This window comes from Polypterus senegalus, chromosome 1 (assembly GCF_016835505.1).
Source record: "Polypterus senegalus isolate Bchr_013 chromosome 1, ASM1683550v1, whole genome shotgun sequence".
NCBI lineage: Eukaryota > Metazoa > Chordata > Cladistia > Polypteriformes > Polypteridae > Polypterus > Polypterus senegalus.
In genome coordinates this window covers 134,302,845-134,323,212 of record NC_053154.1, presented here as the reverse complement: position 1 = coordinate 134,323,212, position 20,368 = coordinate 134,302,845, and the positions used below count along the sequence as shown (strand labels likewise).

The 20,368-nt window shown below is 36.5% G+C and overlaps 1 protein-coding gene across 2 annotated transcripts in view; it reads left to right on the top strand.

The window, feature by feature from the left end:
• The window catches only part of actl6a (actin-like 6A), a 54,217-nt gene that overhangs the window by 10,826 nt on the left and 23,023 nt on the right, over window positions 1-20,368 (top strand). The window contains exons 3-6 of one of the 2 annotated variants that reach the window (XM_039758617.1): window positions 1,321-1,429; window positions 5,025-5,199; window positions 8,745-8,845; window positions 13,472-13,569. In XM_039758617.1, the coding sequence (XP_039614551.1) occupies window positions 1,321-1,429; window positions 5,025-5,199; window positions 8,745-8,845; window positions 13,472-13,569 (483 nt within the window). The remainder of the gene's footprint in view (window positions 1-1,320; window positions 1,430-5,024; window positions 5,200-8,744; window positions 8,846-13,471; window positions 13,570-20,368) is intronic. The other variant, XM_039758626.1, reaches the window with a different exon arrangement.

The following is a 20,368-nucleotide window of genomic DNA, read 5'->3' as shown; positions in this document are numbered from 1 at the left end:
CACTCATTTTCCACAGCTGAGCCTTTGTTGTTGATATGCACTTCTGTTTATATAATGAACAATGGACACACAATTTGAGCTAAATGTATTTATAATAATCTAGGAAGTCTTTTCACTTTTTTTTTGATACTTTGCCCTTTTGTCCTATTCACTGGAAGGGACATATATTGTACCAGCTGGAGCACAGTTGTAAAATGCATGCCCCATATCTGCTGCTTACAAAATGAACTCTAGATAGCTAAAATTCTTCAAGCTATATTTTAAAAGGTTATAATAAGCCTTTATCACTTTCATGTCTACAGTGGCCTTTTGTCTCATCTACGCGGGGGGCACTCATTTCCATAGCTGGAGCAGAGCTATAGAAGTACATGCCCCTTGCTTTCTTTGATTTTCCTCAAACTGTAGCAGCTATTGACAGTTGTATTATCACAATCAAGGGGATATCGGACAGACCATTAAGGAATGGAAAGTTGCAGGAGTTTCTGAAGCACACAGGGGTAGAATCACTTGCTCAGAATAAAAATGTAGTGCCCCAGAATAACACACGGATCAAACAGACTGAAAACTAAAGCAGGGAAAGTCAGTGAGTTGTACCAATGCAGGCATTACCTTTTAGAATATCCAACACAAAATAGCAAGTCTCACCAGCTTTAGTGATAACCTTCAGTTGCATGTTGAGAAAACAGATGAGGCTGCAGTCAAGGAACTGGAGAGCCAGTTTGAAAATATGAGGGGTAGTACACAGCATGGAAGCTTTCAAGGGTCTGAGATCATTCGTTGCTTTTCAGTCTTCTATTATGATTCATGGCCAGATGATTTAACTACTTGTGGAGAAAACTGAGCTGACACTTAACTAGTTTCAAGAAGTCTTGTTGAAGAATGCATGTGATGTCAAGGTTGTACAAACAGAATAGAGATTTCTAAAAATTCTGAATAAAGACCAATTCTCAGGCAAGTCTTATAACAGTTTGTAGAAAGTCTTGCTGACAAAGAGCTTTATTGCACAGATTTCCACAATATTCTACATCTTGTTCTGCTTGTTTTGTTCAGTGTGAATGTGGCTTTTCAGTACATAGCAGAATAAAATCAATAGTGCAGATCTCACTCAGGGTTTCAACCTCGGAGGATTTAGTCACAATCGGCACAGAAGGCCCACCACTTGAGCAGTTTCCTCAGCAGTGTCAAAACTCTGGCTCACTTCAATCAAGAAGAAATAAGACCAAATTACATTTGCTGGCCCTTTGACACTGTCATTCTAATGGTCAGTGACACAGACTCAGAGCCTGAGTAATATGTACTGTTTTTAATGATTGTACATAGTTGGAAAATTACCCAGATCATCAAGACGGACATAAAAAAGCTCAAGGGGAAGGATGCATTGCACAGTAGAAGGAATAGAATCTGGTACACGTATGTGGAAGTTGGAAAGGTAAGAGATTGAAAGATTACGATTTCAAAAGTGTGATTATTTGGCACCTAAATCAAAGCTATTGGTTCCTATTTGTTTTTTTCTTTTAGGAGGCACTGGCTCCTTGAGGTGAATTTTTGTCTGGAGTGATGACATAATGACATTAGGGATGTTTCTAGGTGCACCATTTAATTACTAATTCATGAAAATTAAAATCAGATATGTTCTGTAAATGCGCCTAAATGTAATGATGGTGTTATGTTTGATTTCTTCAGTCTGAGAGGCCGCATTAACAAAAGCAAATGGGACTCGAACTGTAGGTGTAGATGAAGGATGTCCATCTTTGAAATTCATATATAGCAATGACTGAAGACTCAAAAATTGTCCAAGAATGGTTTAAGGAACCTTACGGAGTTCATTGTGTTGATTTGGCCTCCAAATTCCTTAGATCTTAATCCAAATGAGCATCTGCTTTATGTATTAGGTGGAAAACAAATCTGATCCAGGGAGGCCCCATCTTGCAACTTACAGGACTTAAAGCATCTCCTGCTAAATTTTTGGTGCCAGATACCATAGGACATCATCAGAGGTCGTGTGGAGTGTATGCATCAATGGGTCAGAGCTGTTTGGGTTTATGAGAGGGACCTCCACAACAGTAGGCAGGTGGTTTTAACTAGTGCTGGACGGTATACCGGTTCAAACCAAAAAACGTTCTTTATTTTTGTTACGATATGGATTTTTCTTATACTGCAACACTGGTTTAAATAGCATAAACACACATGCAACACAGTACATGCATTGGTGGAGGTATTGTGCAGTGAAAATGGACAGAACATTCTGAACCTGAAGCAGACGATAAAGTTGAACATGATGGAAAAGAAGGACTTTTCTTGAAAAAAGGAGCCGTGTCTGTTGTCTGGAGATACTTTGGTTTTAAAAGGTCAGATGTGGACCATTATGTTAATATGTATGAATAGTGTTTCTATACTACTGGATAATACTGCAAGCCAAGTTGTACTTGTTTTTTTTTTTTTTTAATACTGTGTAATGTACCTGGGTACTGTGTAATCGTGTGACAACATCTTGACTTTAATCTCGACCCTTATGACGAGAATAAAGTTGACATGCTGACTTTATTCTCGTAATTTGTCATTAAAGTAGAACATCGTAAACTAAACTTCTTCATCTTAAAATGAATGTTTAATTTACTAGATTTTCTCAAACCCCGTCATAAGTTATGTAGCACATTAAATGCTTTGTATGCTAAGTGTTCCCCGAGCCATGTTAATCACTACGTGCTTCTTAAACTGATTTCCTCTTGCACTGAGGAGGCGCAGGCAGCAATCGCCACACAGAATACATTAATTTCACGATATTCCTGCTCCCTGAACATTTAGAATGCTGAGATAAATACTTGATGTAATTTTCATGATGAAATGCATTAAAGCATGTATTAATCATGCAGGGGCACAGTGGCATGGAGGTTGCACTGCTGACTCTCAGCATGGGGGTTCCGGGTGTTCCCTGCCTTGAATTTGCATGTTTTTCTGCAGGGTTTACTCAGCGTGCTTCAGTTTCCTTTCAAAGTCATGTAGGAACTCGGGTTTTGTTATGCTGTATTGACCCTGCTAGTGTATGTGTTGCTCGTATTCAGCCTGCGATGTGCTGGCACCTTGTTCAGGATTTGTTCCTGCCTGGGCGCAATCCTGAATCAATGGCATATTTAAACATGTATAAGGAAGATTTTTTTTTTTTTTTTTAGTGGTTTTTTTTTTTTAAAGTTCTGAACACTCTGTGGTCTAAATTTATAACTAGTTTTAATTTCACAAAGACGTTTATCGTGTGGTGATTGGTTATGTGGAGAAAGAAAAAGGAAGGATAGGAACTGGGGGTTTTAAATTAATTGGTTAATTAAAACTGATTAAGAAATTGTGTTGCAATTACTTAGTACGTTTTCCTTAATTTTTCACTTAAGTGCATCCGGAAACTATTCACAGCACATTACTTTTTCTACATTTTGTTATTCCAAAATGGATTAAATTCATTTTTTTCCTCAGAATTCTACACGCAACACCCCATAATGACAACGTGAAAAAAGCTACTTGAGATTTTTGCCAATTTTATTAAAAATAAAAAAATTGAGAAAACACATGTACATAAGTATTCACAGCCTTTGCCATGAAGTTCAAAATTGAGCTCGGGTGCATCCTGTTTTCCCTGATCATCCTTGAGATGGTTCTGCAGCTTAATTGGAGTCCACCTGTGGTAAATTCAGTTGATTAGACATGATTTGAAAAGGCACACACCTGTCTATATAAGGTCCCACAGTTGACAGTTCATGTCAGAGCACAAACCAAGCATGAAGTCAAAGGAATTGTCTGTAGACCTCCGAGGCAGGATTGTCTCGAGGCACAAATCTGGGGAAGGTTACAGAAAAATTTCTGCTGCTTTGAAGTGGAAGAAGTTCGAAACCACCAGGAGTGGCTTCAGGACAACCCTGTGAATGTCCTTGAGTGGCCCAGCCAGAGCCCAGATTTGAATCTGATTGAACATCTCTGGAGAGATCTTAAAATGGCTGTGCACCGACGCTTCCCATCCAGCCTGATGGAGCTTGAGAGGTGCTGCAAAGAGGAATGGGCGAAACTGGCCAAGGATAATTGTGCCAAGCTTGTGGCATCATATTGAAAAAGACTTGAGGCTATAAAAAGTGCATCGACAAAGTATTGAGCAAAGGCTGTCAATACTTATGTACATGTGATTTCTCAGTTTTTTTATTTATTTATTTTTTAAGTTTTTATTGAAAAGAGATACAATCCAATACATCTGTTTGACTTTTGTCACGTTTACAACAGATATAGCTTATATATTATCAAAAAAGCTCTTCATGGCATAAAACAGATCAATATATCTCTTTGGGTTATCTCTCAATTATAGAAGAAAAAAAAACTACAGTTTTATTTTTAATAAATTTGCAAAAAACTTTTTTCACGTTGTCATTATGGGGTGTTGTGTGTAGAATTCTGAGGAAAACAATGAATTTAATCAATTTTGGAATAAGGCTGTAACATAACAAAATGTGGAAAAAGTGATGTGCTGTGAATACTTTCCAGATGCACTGTAAGTCTTCAATCTGGTTCAAGAATGATTTAAGATATGAAGTGGAAGGGATGAGAACGGTGCCAGTATGCATGATCCGCACGGCTGCCCTGCCGGCCACTGCCGAGAGTCGATTCTACAATAAAATAAAAAGAAGAATAACCTTGGAGGTCAATCATAACCCCGAAAGCGGGTTGTAGATGTCCCGTAGTATGTGTGCCAAATTTCAAGTCAGTAGTTCAGTTTGCGAGCTACAGGTGATTTAAAATCCTGGACAGACAAATGAACGGCCACAGTAGCGTATTATATAAGAAGATTAACTTCCCTGACAGTATGCACACATTACTGTTTTGGAACTGGATCCTGAATCTTATGTAAATTTTGTGTGATCATCAATATTCATGGAGTTTAAATTTAACAGAAAATTTTGTTTTTTGCTAGGAATGTAGGCAAATGTCTTATTTCTTTCTAGATTTGTTGCAATTAAAATATCCATTTAATATTACTGTCTTTTGTTCAGGCAGATTTTCCAACTCATATTGGGATGGTAGTGGAGAGGGAAGATGGAATAACACCAATGGACACAGATGGAGACAAAGGCAAACAAGGAGGCACATCTTATTACATAGATACCAATGCCCTTAGAGTTGCCCGAGAGAGCATGGATGTCGTATCGCCACTGAAAAATGGCATGAGTAAGTTCAACATTTATTTCATTATAGTTGTTTTATGTTGGTGTTCTAGATTTATTATGTGAAGCATCAAAATTATTACTCTTAATCTTGCCTGCCAGTAGGAAAATACTGTCCCAAGGGGCAGGGACACTTAATTTTATTTATTTATTTTTTGCTCTGAATTTGTTTTTACAAATATGCAGTGCTTAACAGAAGAAATCTAATATAGCCACTTAATGTCACTCTGAAATCTTGATTTAGTTGGCTTCACTCTGCAACAGAGAATTCCTAGTTTGAAGTTTTTTAACCCTTTGTTCTCTAGTCAACTGTTAATATAGATATATATGTATTTTTTTGCGAGTCTGTGAAAATATACTATTGAAGCCATATTTGTGCATTGTAGAGCCTGAGTGAGCATCTTTGGACCGATATTTTTGTAAACTAGTATAACATAGAGGCAGGATTTTCCAGGGATGTCAATATTTTACTGATGTGATGGTATTCTGATTTGTGTTTTATAAGTACTGTATTAAAGTTTCATAAACTGCAGATTTATAATGTCTTTTTTTAATTTGTCTGAAGTTTTATTCTTTAAGGCAAGAATCTAGTGAACAAAAACATTTTAATCCTTTTCGAGTAAAAAGTCTTTTAGACAATATGGGCATATAAATCTTTTTTCATGGTTGGAATGGAATTGAAGTTATTAAGTATAGGACTGGTATTTTGAAGTTATTTTTCCTCCGTCATACCATGTTGTCATTTTTCTGGATTCTTGCCTTGCTAAGTGAAGCAATGTTTAGTAATGTTATTTTAAAAAAACATTCTTCCTAACAACTTACAACTGTGATTAACAGGGCATGACAACGTTTGTGTTACAAAAGCTTTAAAACTTGTCAAATGTAAATTTGTAAGAGGTGAATTTCTAGCTTTTAGAAAGTTTGTTTATGATAACAGAAGAAGGTAGAAAGTAAATAACTTTTATACATTGCCAGTGCTTAGGGCAAATGATTGTTCTCAGTATTGAGAAAAATGAATAGGTCTTGTCTCTTATGTCCCCATAGTTAGACTGTAAGTAATATACTTACTCAAACACTGTCTTAACATAACTTTAGACTTTGCATATAAGATTTTAGTATTACCATTTTATATTTCATAAAAACTTGCATCTCCAGCCATGCTAACTTAGTACAGTACACTTAATGTACTTACACAAATTAAGAAATATAGTACATAGATTTTTGTCCTTTCTCATGTGAGAGAAGAAAGACTTCTGGAGTGATTTTAACACACATTTTACTTTTATTATGCATGTATCAAAATGGCTAAAAGGGGAAAAAAATGGGACAAAAAATGTAGTGCTACACTGTGCAGACCCGAATCCACACCCCTCCCCCCACTCAATAAGCGAAGACTTTTCTCTTTTCCTGGTTTCTTTGAGTATTTTTAGCTGTTGAGTTTTTATTTTTACTTTGAATGTTCCAATTTAGCTAATCAGCCCACTTCACATTATTACTCACCTGAGTTATAAAAGTATAGATGGCCAAATTCACCTTAAATTCTATGTGCATGGTTCAGACCGCTGTGGTGGGTTGGCGCCCTGCCTGGTGTTTGTTTCCTGCCTTGTGCCCTGTGCTGGCTGCCCCTTGACTCTTTAGTTAGAATATAGCGGGTTGGATAATGGATGGATGGTTCAGACCATTATCAAAGCATTTAGGGTACTCGGTGTTTACTCCAATACATGCCTAAATACTTTTTTTAAACAGGTAGTTTAGGATTAGCAATAGACCATGCAGAGAACAGTGAGTAGATGCAATGCCATAAAGGAACTGAATTAGGTTTTTTTTTTTTTTTATTTATTTATTCATTATATAATGGTATTACTAAATTTTAAGTGGACATCTTTTTGTATTCTTTTTGCCTAACCTTTCATACTCTATCAAAAGTGCATACCTAAAATTGTTAGATATTCATATACAGTATGGCATCTTAGAATCAATGAAATATGGTAAATATTTTTGATATCTCATATCTTATATAAGCTGCATATTCCTTTTTCTACCAGTGGTACTATTGGTAATAGTGATACTATTATCATTTATTAATTTCTAATTGAATGTTTTACTGGATTACAGAGTTTATCGATCTTTTTTTTTTTTTTTAAATCGTTTACAAAATTGTTCAGTGCATTTGAATCTTTATTCCGCCTTAACCCTTTAATCTGAGCCCTACTGTTTTAGACTCCCCTGTGGGACTGAAGAATTCAATACTGTAATTAAAGTAGAGTTTTTTACCATTAAAATGCCTTATTGCATACCCTGATCCATATTGCAGTGTTTTTCTTTATGACCTCAACGGTGACCAAATTGCTCTACCTATTCCCAACAACCCACTCACCCAAACGTCCTGATTGAGTATAATCTGATGGACAGACTATTATCTACTAATGAGAAGGATGTTTCAACTTTCAAATGTCACATTCCACTTTCATATTTCAGTTTTTTTTTTTTCTTTCCATAAAGATGTTTTTGAATCTTGGAACAGTTGGTGTTGGAATTATATTGTGCTTCCAAATTACTTCATGAGCTACTGTATATGTATTCTGACAGTGAGATCTGCCTTTCAAAATGATGCATAGACCAGCGGTCTTCATTAATGGATACTATTTAGAAATAATAAGTGGAAACTTTTTTTTTTTTTTGTTTTTCAGTGCAAAACAGTAACACTAGAAGTATTACTTGTAGATATTGTGTAACAGTTATTTCTGGATGATCCAGACACATTCACTGACACTCTTTTTTTTGTAGTGTTTGGAAGCTGATTCTAACACTAATTGGGGGAGAGGATCATAACATTGAAAATGCATTTTAGTAAAAATTGTTTTGCATCTTATTTTGTAGCAACAGGTGTGTACAACATAACTAATCCAGGTATAAAAATTCTGAAAGAGAAATGTCTGACCTTTTAAAGGGTAGAACATGTATTCCGAGTAGAATGATGAAATTATAGACGGTGAAATCAAAGCAGTAGAAAATGGATATAAACGAGGCTTATTTTAAAGAGTTAACAAAAGGATAAGTGACTTTGTGTCTGCCTGTCTGTCTGCATCTTTTTCCAAAAGATGGTGCATCACAAACTTTTTAGCAATGAAATGCATTGCATTTGTCATTCCAATAGATTGTGCATCACATTGAAATTGCTTTCATGAATTCCTTACCAAATGGCACGTAACAGAGACATGCATTGCATGGCGTTACATTAATGTTGAGGTCTACGTTGATGTGTAAGATTTCATCCCATCATAGATGGACAGCACAACTAGTGTTAATATAAATAATCAAGAATCACTGTCATAATTGGCATTGCTACATTAAAAACTTGCTTCTGTCAAATCACCTTTCTGACTGTTCTGTGAAAACACAAAAGTGTGAGGTGGCTGTTGTGTTTTGCTTCAAATATGCAAAAAATGCATTAAAAACTATTTCACTGTCCTGTCATTGGTATGTGAGGTGATGTTTAATGAAAAAATATACTTTGCTCCTTATTTATTAATTTATTTATTCTTCCAGTTGAAGATTGGAATAGCTTCCAGGCTATTTTAGATCACACATACAAGATGCATATAAAGTCAGAAGCAAATCTGCACCCTGTGTTAATGTCTGAAGCTCCGGTGAGTATGTGTAGGACTTGAAAATCTAATGAGTGCTTATAAAAAGGGTATATCCACATTCCATTTCAATTTTAATCACATTTTACTTATTTTAAATGATAAAGATATGGATGAGACTGATTTGACTGTAGTTTAGAAAATATGCAGTATTAGCTTTAATATTGATTACAAACAAAAGTCACTAAGGGCAAGAATGAAAGTGGTTAGGTTTCATTTTCAATACATTTAAAACACTATGAAGTGTATTGTTTTCTGTTTTGTTATGGTCAGTGGAACTTAAAGGGTAAGTTTGGCATTTTTTAAGTCAGTTATTTCTTCACAATTATATATTACTTTGCCACATGAAATTGCGTTCTAAAGTGAGTCATGTTTTATAAATTAAAAAAAAAAACAAAAAACCTATCCCTCTCTTGAATTTTGTACTGAAGCTAAAGAGTTCCAGCACCTCTCATGAAGAAAAGTTTTAATGTCCCAAAGGGTGTGGGTTTACCTCAGAACGTTATTGGCATGTCATTCTTTTTCACTATTCAGAGTGAGAGAATATTGAGCCTGTCTATAGCCTGCAGTAAAAACTGTTACAGGCAGTCATCAAAGTGGCACTAAATTACTGGCAGTAATAGAGATCAGAGCTCACTGACAAGAAAAATGAAATACCCCAAAATCTCAAAAATACCTTGATGGATTTGATTGTAATTTGGAGATGCTATAGAAAACAAAAATTAACTGACACATTTTAAATTTTTTTGATAGTTGTCTGTAATAAAGAGTTTAGCAACTGGGCCTATTATTAGGGATTGTGTCATTTTTGCTTCTGTGGTGATCTCACTTAGAAATGGGGTATACAGTTCATGCAAATGAACAATGCAAACAGGTTAGTGTCTCTGAACCAGTTGTCCCTGTAATTGCACAGAGAAATGGGGCTGGCAGCGAGTGAGAAAAGACATCAGTGCTGCATAGGAAAATGAGGTGAGGTGGTGAGCTGCCTGGAAAATGAGATGTGAAGTGGACAAGGATAGTTAGGAGAAACTCAAAGAAGACTTCTTTAGCAAGAAGCCTCCTTGGGGACATTCATTACCTCCAGTTCTGTCTTCTTACTCCTCGTAATGCGGTATAAAATACATTCAAATTCAAGCCAGATGGTATTGCTCAGTGCTCTTATATACATAAACTTTACAGAGCAGGGGTTTTTTGGTTCAGCTTGGTGGTAAAAGATATGCAGTGTATTGGAGAACTGCTTCACTTGGAGGACAGACAGCGATGTGCTATTATGCTCCACTTTGCAAAGCAGGAATAGAACTGCAGGTGCAGCATACCAGTCCACTTAAGTCCCTATGTACAACACAAGCTGGGTGTGACAAAATGCCTTGGTCAGTGTAAAGAATTGCACAGCTCACTAAAGGGATCCACACTGACAGAACATAAAGGATGTGGAGATTGTACATAGTTACAGGATGTGTACAGGTGAAATTATATTTTAAGATTCCCGTTATTCCTACTGATTACCTGTTTAAATCCAAATGAAAACACTTTCATCTGAAATTGTTTTGCAATAACCGTCCACAAAATTCTAGTAACTGGTAAAAGCAAGAACTGATCTATGTCAGGAATGTTTTACATATGTGGAAATGTATGTAGCATGTTCAAGTGTAAGGAGCTCCAGTGAAGTTGTATTAGCTTGTATGGTGGCAGTATTATACAGTTGACCCTCGATATACGACTGGCCTGACATGCGAAGAACTTGGTTTACGACCAAAATTTTTGTTTTGAATTACGACCAACATCTTGAGTTACGACCCGAATGCAGTCATGTGTATCCACTTGTGCCATTGTAAACAAACAGCCGAGAGCATTCATAAGCATCAGTGGGAGCCCAGATACGCGTTTGTGGATGTAATTTTGGTCAGTGCAGTGATTTATATAATTTTCATAATTGCTATCAAAATGGCCCCAAAAAAGCTAGAAAGGAAGCTTAGGAAGGAAGAGAAGTTAACGAAGGTAATAAAAGCAATCACAATAGAAACGAAGAAGGAAATTGTGCGGAAATATGAGAGTGGCGTTCGCGTGACCGATCTCGCTAATATGTACAGCATGTCGAAATCCACCATCTCCTGATGTTCTTATGGAAGGGGGCTGTCCTTCCAAACAATAACCACCTTCCATTTCATTCTCCTCCACCACCCTTCCTGCAAGCCATAGATGTCAACTTAAATGGTGAGTACAGTATGAAATTGTTTCTGGTAGGCTAGGCACTTTTTATAACTTTTTGGTTCGTACATTAGAAAAAGTATTGGTGTTTTTGGTAAATTATGCACATTATGCAACCCTTTTTTATTATGAAAAGGTTAAGTGTTGCTGTGGGAGGTTCGGAACACATTTATGGGTATTTCCATTATTTCTTATGGGAAAAACAGTCTTGACTTGAGTTACAACCAGCCCTCACGAGCGAACTGAGGTTGTATGTCAAGGGTCCACTGTATACAGAAAAAACCTCTGTTAATTACTTAGTACTTCTGATACATCTGATTAACCACCAACACTATAACTGGGGCCCAGTGTCTTAGGAAATTTCCTGGGCAAAGTCTTGAAACACAATAGCTATTATATAATCTCTCACATTGAACATCAGAGCATTTACATAATATGAATATATCAAAGAGTGGCACTCTTCAAACCCTGGTTATAGGTATAGGTATCCATTCATCCATCCATTTCCCTAACTCGTTTTTTGAGGGCAGGATCACAGTGGCAGCTAGAGCCTAACCCAGTAAACATCAAAGGGTGAAAACACACACACACAAAGTTGTGTTCAATTTACTAATGTGAATTCACCTAAGTTTAATTGGGGGGAAAGTTTAGTAAGTTCAGTACATAACACATTTTAAGCACAATGGGCTTATGAGCAGACAAGTAAACAAGAAATATATTCCTACCTCAGAAAATTAGTTCCAGGAATCTGTGATAAATTATTTGTAGTTTTCTTTCAACATCAACAGGGATGTATTATACATGCAGGAGACATGTTCAGCATTATTAGGTAGGTTTTAAGGCTTTTTCATTTAACTATAAATTGTGTCCCCATTAGCCCAGTGGTTGTAGCAGCTTACAGACAAGATTTTATAAAATTTGTGTTAAAAAAATAAATAAATAAATAAAAATTAATTTTGGAATTTTATGTTATAAGTGGATATATATCATGATTGTGAAGAAAGAACTTTGACACTTATCCTTTATTGGTATTGGTTTAATAACATCTATTCCATGGATTCTCTCCTGAATATTACAAAATACTAAATCTAGATTGACTTCCTTTTTTTATTGGTGTTTTAACCTAAATTAAAATGCAATTCAGTTAATATTTTGTGATTTTAAGGCCTCCTTGACTTTACTATCCTCCTCACAAATTGCCTTTTTTAATGTTTTTAAAAAGATGAACATTTTAAACTATAGTCTGCATTGTGAGTATGTAAAACACACTTCCAGTATCAGGCATTCTAGTTGAATCCAGATCTGCTCACTAAGACACGGCTCATCCTCAAGTTGAAGGAAAAAATGCATTCATTTACTCTTGTACATGAACATTAACTTCCCCATTTTTTTTCTTCAGTTTTGCCTATCTTTCCTAAAAAAATGTATATCTGTGTTATATTCATTTCCATCTATAAGCTGTGGCCAGGTTTCTGTTATTGCTATAATTATGTGCAGCTACATATAATACCAGTTCATATTACCAAATAGGTTTGGCTGGGAGGCCTAATCCGTGTTAGAGAGAGAGAGAGAGAACAGTGTTTGGTTCATCATAATGCTTCAGGAATGGACTCAGAAGCTTGACCTTTTGTGTAATAGAGGATAGATATTATTAGAATGTAAATGTGTATTAAAAGTAGTTAATAGAATATGGTGTTTTTTCTTTCTTTAGTTTGTAACCATTCCAACATTGTGCTTTCATAATTTTTTCAGTAGTGGCACTCCTTTGAGGATCTATGTCAGTGAAGATGCAATCGCAGGATAACTTTCTAGAGTTGGAAATTGAAAGTCTTAGTATCAGAAGTGACTGTAAGCTGGTGGGAGTATGGTATTCCTAGGCTCTGTCAGCGTCTGGTCTTTCTGTCGTTGGAAGCATGAAGCATTCCGTCAGTTCCCTGTTTGACTACACTGTTTCCTTGTGACATCTTAGAGGAGAGGAATCTTTTTGTCTATACTGTTGTTGTCTTGTTCACCATAGAATTACTAGGGACAATTGATGGGTTTAACAATAAATAGTTGATTTTGCTTACATAAACTGAGTTACAGAGAATTTTATTAACAACCTCAAGTGTGGTGGTCCTTTCATTTCCTGCAGGGTCTTTCCTTAGTCCCACCTAATTCTCATTCTGATTGTGCTTGACACCCCCTTGAGTAATTACTTGCATATTTTACATTTTATAAGATTTTTTTCCAGTCCTTGAAATAAAGCTTAGATGCTACAGATAATATAAAAAGAATGACTTTACTAACTTATGAAGTGACACATATTTAGATATTTTCTTTCCAAAATTGGGTGAATGAAAAAAATTAACTAATAAATATCTTTAAACCATCATAGATTTCAGACTAATTCTTTTCATTGTTTTCTATTTTTTTAAATAGTGGAATACCCGAGCCAAGAGAGAGAAGCTGACTGAGTTGATGTTTGAACATTACAACATTCCAGCTTTCTTCTTGTGTAAAACGGCGGTACTGACTTCGTATCCTTTACATTATGTCACTTGTTATATCAGCAAAACGGACAATAGTCTTAGTTGTTTATATTCACAAAAAAGCACTTTGTGATTGAATAAAAGCCATTAGCACAGAGAGGCTCTTATTTATTCTATCTTTAAAAAAGAATTGGCTGTAGTGGTATTCACAGCACTTATGTCACTGATGCATATATTCAGGTCATGCTTCTGATTGAAGTTTTATTAGAAGTGGAATACATAATCAAATTTTACTTAAATGTTTGTTGTGATGGAGATTATCTGTGCTAATTGCACAAAAATATTGCTGGTTAATCGTAATTTATAGATATTTGACTAGGCTTTGGTCCATGGACGGTATATTTTAAATGTGACTATATCAAAAAGCAGTCACCCCATACTTTAGAATGGGCATATCACATAAAAGACCTGAACATACTGTGCTAATGTTAATTGTAATTGTACAACCGAAAAGGAAAACAAAATATATGTATAATGTAAATTGCATCTACAATGCTGTCAGTGTAATGCTGCACAATATTTTTCCTTGTTTCTAACTGCACTCATTTCACCAAGGGGAGTCCAGTTTGTCTAATTGTGTTCGGTTCACAAAGGGGGAAACTCCCTCTGTACGTCAAATGGTGTTTGTGGGTTGTCAAGGAACTTATAAGGTAAAACTTGGTCCCAAGGCGAGAATGGTTAAGAAGCACCACTGTAAGGTAAATGCTATAATTTTGTAAGAAAATGAAGTTGTTATTCCAAAGTAATTGAGGGGAAAAAACACAGCAGTTGCTGTTACTTAAATGTTGTAAGTGGTGGTAAAATCATCTGGAGCTGCACACTGAATGTTGGGAATTGTAGTCAACGACACTTTAGGATTTGCACAAGGTTACAAAATTTTCGGGGGGAGGGGGTTACCTTTCTAACTGGGTGAGTTGTATAAAACTGACTATACTTACAGCCACAGTGCCTAGAAAATACTAGCTAAACACAGTTTGAGCTTTACCATTCACTTTGCTTTTTACGGACTGCCCTTTTCATAAACTGGCACACCCCATTTCTCCATGTGATCGATCGCTGTCAGTGCTGTTAATGGAGTGGGGGATGCAGTGTGATAGAATGCCCCACTCCCTAGAGCATAATTAACCACAAAAAATACTTTTGCCCTGCACAAAGTAAATGTCTTAAATGATATGCCATATTTAGAGGGAGAGATTCGGCTGATCTGAATCTATATAGTCCAAGTGTTAAGTGATTTTACAGTATCCCATGTTTTGGATTATGGCACATGTTAAAGGAAACCTTCATGTGGCAGAGTGAATTTCATTTCCATGTGATTAAATCACAGAAGTTTCCATTTTTTGCAGATAAGTGTTTGTATAAATTGACTGTTTAAGAAAAAATGTTCTGATTCAGATCTCCCCTTTTATACATATTGAACAACTCGATGAATTCCAGTAAGACAGCCCACAACTGTTAGAATATTGTGATTTAATGTTGAGCAAGACAGAAGGTAATGGTGGTTGCTACTTTTTATCATTTCCTTCATATATTGTGTATAGAAGTCATTATCGTAAATGGGCTAGCTCCTCGATTAAACCCATTGTTTCTTGTGCAGAAAAATTTCATAATGTTTGTATGAAATTTTCCCTTCGCACATTTCAAACGGTGTCCCTGAATTCTTGTTGAACTCATTTTAAAGTAACAGCCTAGATCCAATGTACCAATTCCTTTTATAATTTTATACACTTCACCCATTTCACTGCTTAAACTGAAAATGCTTGACTCTTCTAATCTTTCCTCATAACATCCCCTGTAGTTCTAGGATCAGCCTATTCCTGATACACTTCACCTCCTTCTTGACTGCTCTTTTACTACTAAAACACTCAAAGAATCTCTTTGAGCAAAATGTGCAATATTCCTGTCTCAACCGTCATTTAGTTTCCAAATATCTTTCTGTCATTTAGTTTCCAAATATCTTTCTTAATGGCTGTCCCATTCTCTCATATGCCCTACAATTCACACTGGAGCTGTTAGTTTTCTACACCTTATACAGCTGTTGTGTGTGTGAAACGAATATGCAAAGGGAGGAAAAAAAATAACAAACTAATTTTTTTTTAATTTTACCACTAATTTCAAATTTTGTGATGTATCTGTCCTGCATTATATATAAAATTTAAAAAAAAAAAAAGTGTTCCACTGCTCCTCAGCTGTTCCTATACTTAAAACCTTATTCTGCTTTGTTGCACCTGTTTAGATGTGCCCTACCAAAGTTAAACTTAACAGTTTTTTAGTCTTTGCATCTGTACGCTTTCAAAATACTGAATTGTATAATATGATCACTTGACCCTAGTGGTTCAATCACCTCTGAATTCTGTCCTGGTTAATTTATTTAAAAAAAAAAAAAAAGTGTGTGTATATATGTACATATATTTGTTAAATTAACCAGGACAGAATTCAGATGTGGCGAACAGCCCGGACACCAATGGGTCACCAACCAACACACATTTATTTACAGTTTCCATATTTACAGGTGCACACAACCCAGTACTCCTGTACGAAATCACCATTCAAGTCCAGGAAATGGACTTAAATGAAAACACACACAAAAAATGTTTCTTCCCAGCTTTACTTACTCAATGCAACCTATAGCATCCAAGTGAAAGATATCACTGCTACAGTTCAGAAAAATTATACAAAAAATCAAAAACAAGACATACTGAGATTAATAAAGAATCTCTCCCTCTCCCCATGTCAATATTTTGTTAAACCACCTTTTGCTTTAATGACAGCTTTGAGTCTGTTGGGATACTTCTCTCAGCTTTCCACATCCTAGATCGTTTAATTTTTAAAATTATTTTGAACTATAGCTGTGATATCTTTCATTTGGATGTTATAGATTTCATTGAGTAAGTAAAGCTGGAAAAACGTACAGTGGTGTGAAAAACTATTTGCCCCCTTCCTGATAACTTATTCTTTTGCATGTTTGTCACACAAAATGTTTCTGATCATCAAACACATATAACCATTAGTTAATAAATAATAAAAACCATCATTTTAAAAACTGCATTTTGTGTTTACTTGTGTTATATTTGACTAATGGTTAAATGTGTTTGATGATCAGAAACATTTTGTGTGACAAACATGCAAAAGAATAAGAAAATCAGGAAGGGGGCAAATAGTTTTTCACACCACTGTATGTGTGTATGTTTGTATATATATATAATGTGTGTGTGTGTGTGTGTGTATGTATACACTAGCAAAATACAAAAAAGTACTGCCTTAAAATTTTTATTAAGAAGAAAAGTAAACCTTTTTAAACTGAGGGAAAATATACCAATAATTATTTGTTAAGGATCTCTTTGTAAACCACATTCAGTTTTGCCTTCTGGTTGTAATATGACCAAGCTGTGCACTGAGCTTGCTCTTGAGCATGCAACGTACAGTTGGCCATGTGAAAAGCAATCTTGCCTCAAATCTCACAGCTTGGATTGCTGCTGTCATAATCGGTTTGAGTTTCATGGTTTGTTTCAATTACAACAGTATTTGCAGGACTTGTTGTGTTGAAGTGACATTCGGCATCTGTGAAGCATTGTAAGCATACAACCGGTTTCATCGATAACTTCGCATCCAGCTTTTGAGAGGTTAAAAATTCATAAAAATCAAAGTGTCCACTACTCAAATCGTCACCTGTGAATCTAAGATGTTTAAGAGGTATTGGCGGTTGTCCAAAGGTGTAAAATATTTGGTCATTTCGGTACACTTGAAACTGACGACCGAACAATTCAGCGGCAGCCATCAACTCGCATGCAGAGCCATAGGTGAAGGGCTTAAGCATTTCACTCTTCTAGTGCTCCTGTGTATTATAATTATCTCCTGTACCGTCATCAGTCCACACCTTGAACCTGTCCCAGTCATTCAATACACAATGTTCCTCCGGATATCAAGAGTGAGCCTGATATGACTTTGCAATATGTAACACAGAGAATGGAAAAGGCAGGCGCCATCTCCGGGCATGGAAACCACGCGGTAAGTGACAGTTCTTTGATTGATGGTGATCACCTCAATAGACATGTTAATGGGGTTACAGTTGGAACGATAAAGGAAATGGGTACCTGAACAATGTAAACTAAGTCTAAAATACCTATACAATAACTATAATCGTAATAAATGAACAATAAAACAGCGGAGAAGCAGTGGATTAAATAAAAAGGCTGCGGTTATCAGCAGGGAGACGTGAATCCCATGGTGAGGCAAGGAAGTGAATGTAGAGACCGGAGCGATGGACGGCCTTCTATAGGCAGGCAGCCAACAACATGGAAGACGTGGGGATGGGGGACCCAACGCCGTCTCATATGGCGACTGAGCTGCAGGCTATGTACATATATATGTATGTAAGTAGGATTCAGTTAGTGTTGGGAACCCGCGTACCAAATTTCTTGAAAATGGGTAACAAAGGCCGTTGGAAAGTTCAATATGGCGGCCGACAGTGGTGTCATACCACCGAAATAAGTACGTACATTGGTTTCAGTTAGCGCAGGGAAGCCGCCTACCAAATTTCGTGAAGATGGGGCCATAAATAAGAAAGTTCAACATGGGGAACATTGTCGACTGTTATGGCCGTTGCATGTAGAATTTCGAAATGAAACCTGCTTAACTTAAATACGTGATCATCCTGGAAGACATTTAAAAGACCCATGAGATGAAAGAGACTTGCCATGGTGCGTCTCACGGCTCCAGGGCTCTAAATGCATATAAAATGCATAAGGTCAATACGGTTGAAATGAATAGGGCAGAAATGAAACGTCGACGAATATAAACGAAGAAGAAAGAAAAGCGCCGAGAAAAGAGACCCATGGCCAGAGAGCGTCTCGCCGGGGAGCTTAAACATGAGACTTTGACATGAGTTTCTTGCAAGACACGCCCTACATACAATCATTATCAAATAAGCCAAGAAGCAGCAAAACATTCAGTCGTCTAAAGGATTTGAGCACACACAGATTCAGAGCTCTCAGCGCATGTAAAATGCATAAGGACAGTACGTTATAAATGAAATGTCGACATCTAAGTGAAGAAGCGTTGGGGAGAAAAAAGAGCAAAAAAGAATGATCGAGGTGCAAATTCAGAAAGTAAGGAAAGTAATTATCAGCCCGGAACAAGTGGAACTGGAAAACAAAGCACGTCCAATCCGGCTCAGAATTAAAAGACAAAGAGTAAAAGACAAAGTAGAACTTCATAAAGACGTTTACAAATGTTGGCGCTAAACGCATGCAGAGCAGGTTAGAGATTATGAAAGCAGTAAAATTAGAAAGGCTCAAAAAAAAAAAAAGTGGCGAAAGTTAACGGATATGAAAGTAGGAAAATTAGAAAATATAAAAAAAGAAAGTAAAGATCGCAGTAGCGCAAACAAACGGCCTCATTTAACTATGCACCAGTCTAACTTTGGTTTTGAACAATAATCGCTACACTATTGCACTGTGACACTTAATTCTACTTTATTCACATAATTTAATTTATTTTTTATTTTCTACTATACTGTTATCTTTCAATCTATGACTTTTTGTTAATCAAACTGATATTCTTGTAATTTTGCATATTTTTGATAAGCAGATCAGGATGCATTTCACTGCGTGTTGTCCTGTATAACTATGCATGTAAAAAATAAAGAATCTTAATTTCAAAAACGGAGTTTAACGCACATGCATTTATTGGTTACTTTGTAAAAAAAAAAAAACTGCTGATGATGTAGATCGTTTTGTCTGTGCTGAAATTCCAAACAGAGAAACCTATCCTGAATTGTGGTACAAAGTCATTAAACGCATGTCTCACTGACCTCATTAAATAGATTCAACATATTAAGACTCGCAAGATTACAAATACTGTATTTTTTTACAGAAGTTCAAAGAGAAAAAAACTTGTGTGTACAGTATTTGGAAAACCAAAAACATAAGTATTCACAGCCTTTGCCATGAAGCTCAAAATTGAGCTTAGGTGCATCCTGTATCCCCTGATCATCCTTGAGATGTTTCTGCAAGTCAATTGGAGTCCATCTGTGGTAAATTCAGTTGATTGGACATGATTTTGAAAGGCACACACCTGTCTATATAAGTTCCCACAGCTGACCGTTCATGTCAGAGCACAAACCAAACATGAAGTCAAAGGAATTGTCTGTAGACCTCCAAGACAGAATTGTCTCGAGGCACAAATCTGGGGAAGGTTACAGAAAAATTTCTGCTGCTTTGAAGGTCCCAATGAGCACACTGGCCTACATCATCTGTAAGTGGAAGAAGTTTAAAACCAACAGGACTCTTCCTAGAGCTGGCCGGCCATCTAAACTGAGCGATCAGGGGAGAAGGACCTTGATCAAGGAGGTGACCAAGAACCCGATGGTCACTCTGTCAGAGGTACTCTGTGGAGAGAGGAGAACTTTCCAGAAGGACAACCATCTCTGCAGAAATCCACCAATCTGGCCTGTATGGTAGAGTGGCCAGACGGAAGCCACTCCTTAGTGAAAGGCACATGGCAGCCTGCCTGGAGTTTGCCAAAAGGCACCTAAAGGACTCTCGGTATGAGAAACAAAATTCTCTAGTCTGATGAGACAAAGATTGAACTCTTTGGTGTGAATGCCGGGCGTCACGTTTGGAGGAAACCAGGCACCGCTCATCTCCAGGCCAATATCATCCCTACAGTGAAGCATGGTGGTGGCAGCATCATGTTGTGGGAATGTGTTTCAGCGGCAGGAACTGAGAGACTAGTCAGGATAAAGGGAAAGATGATTGCAGCAATGTACAGCAACATCCTGGATGAA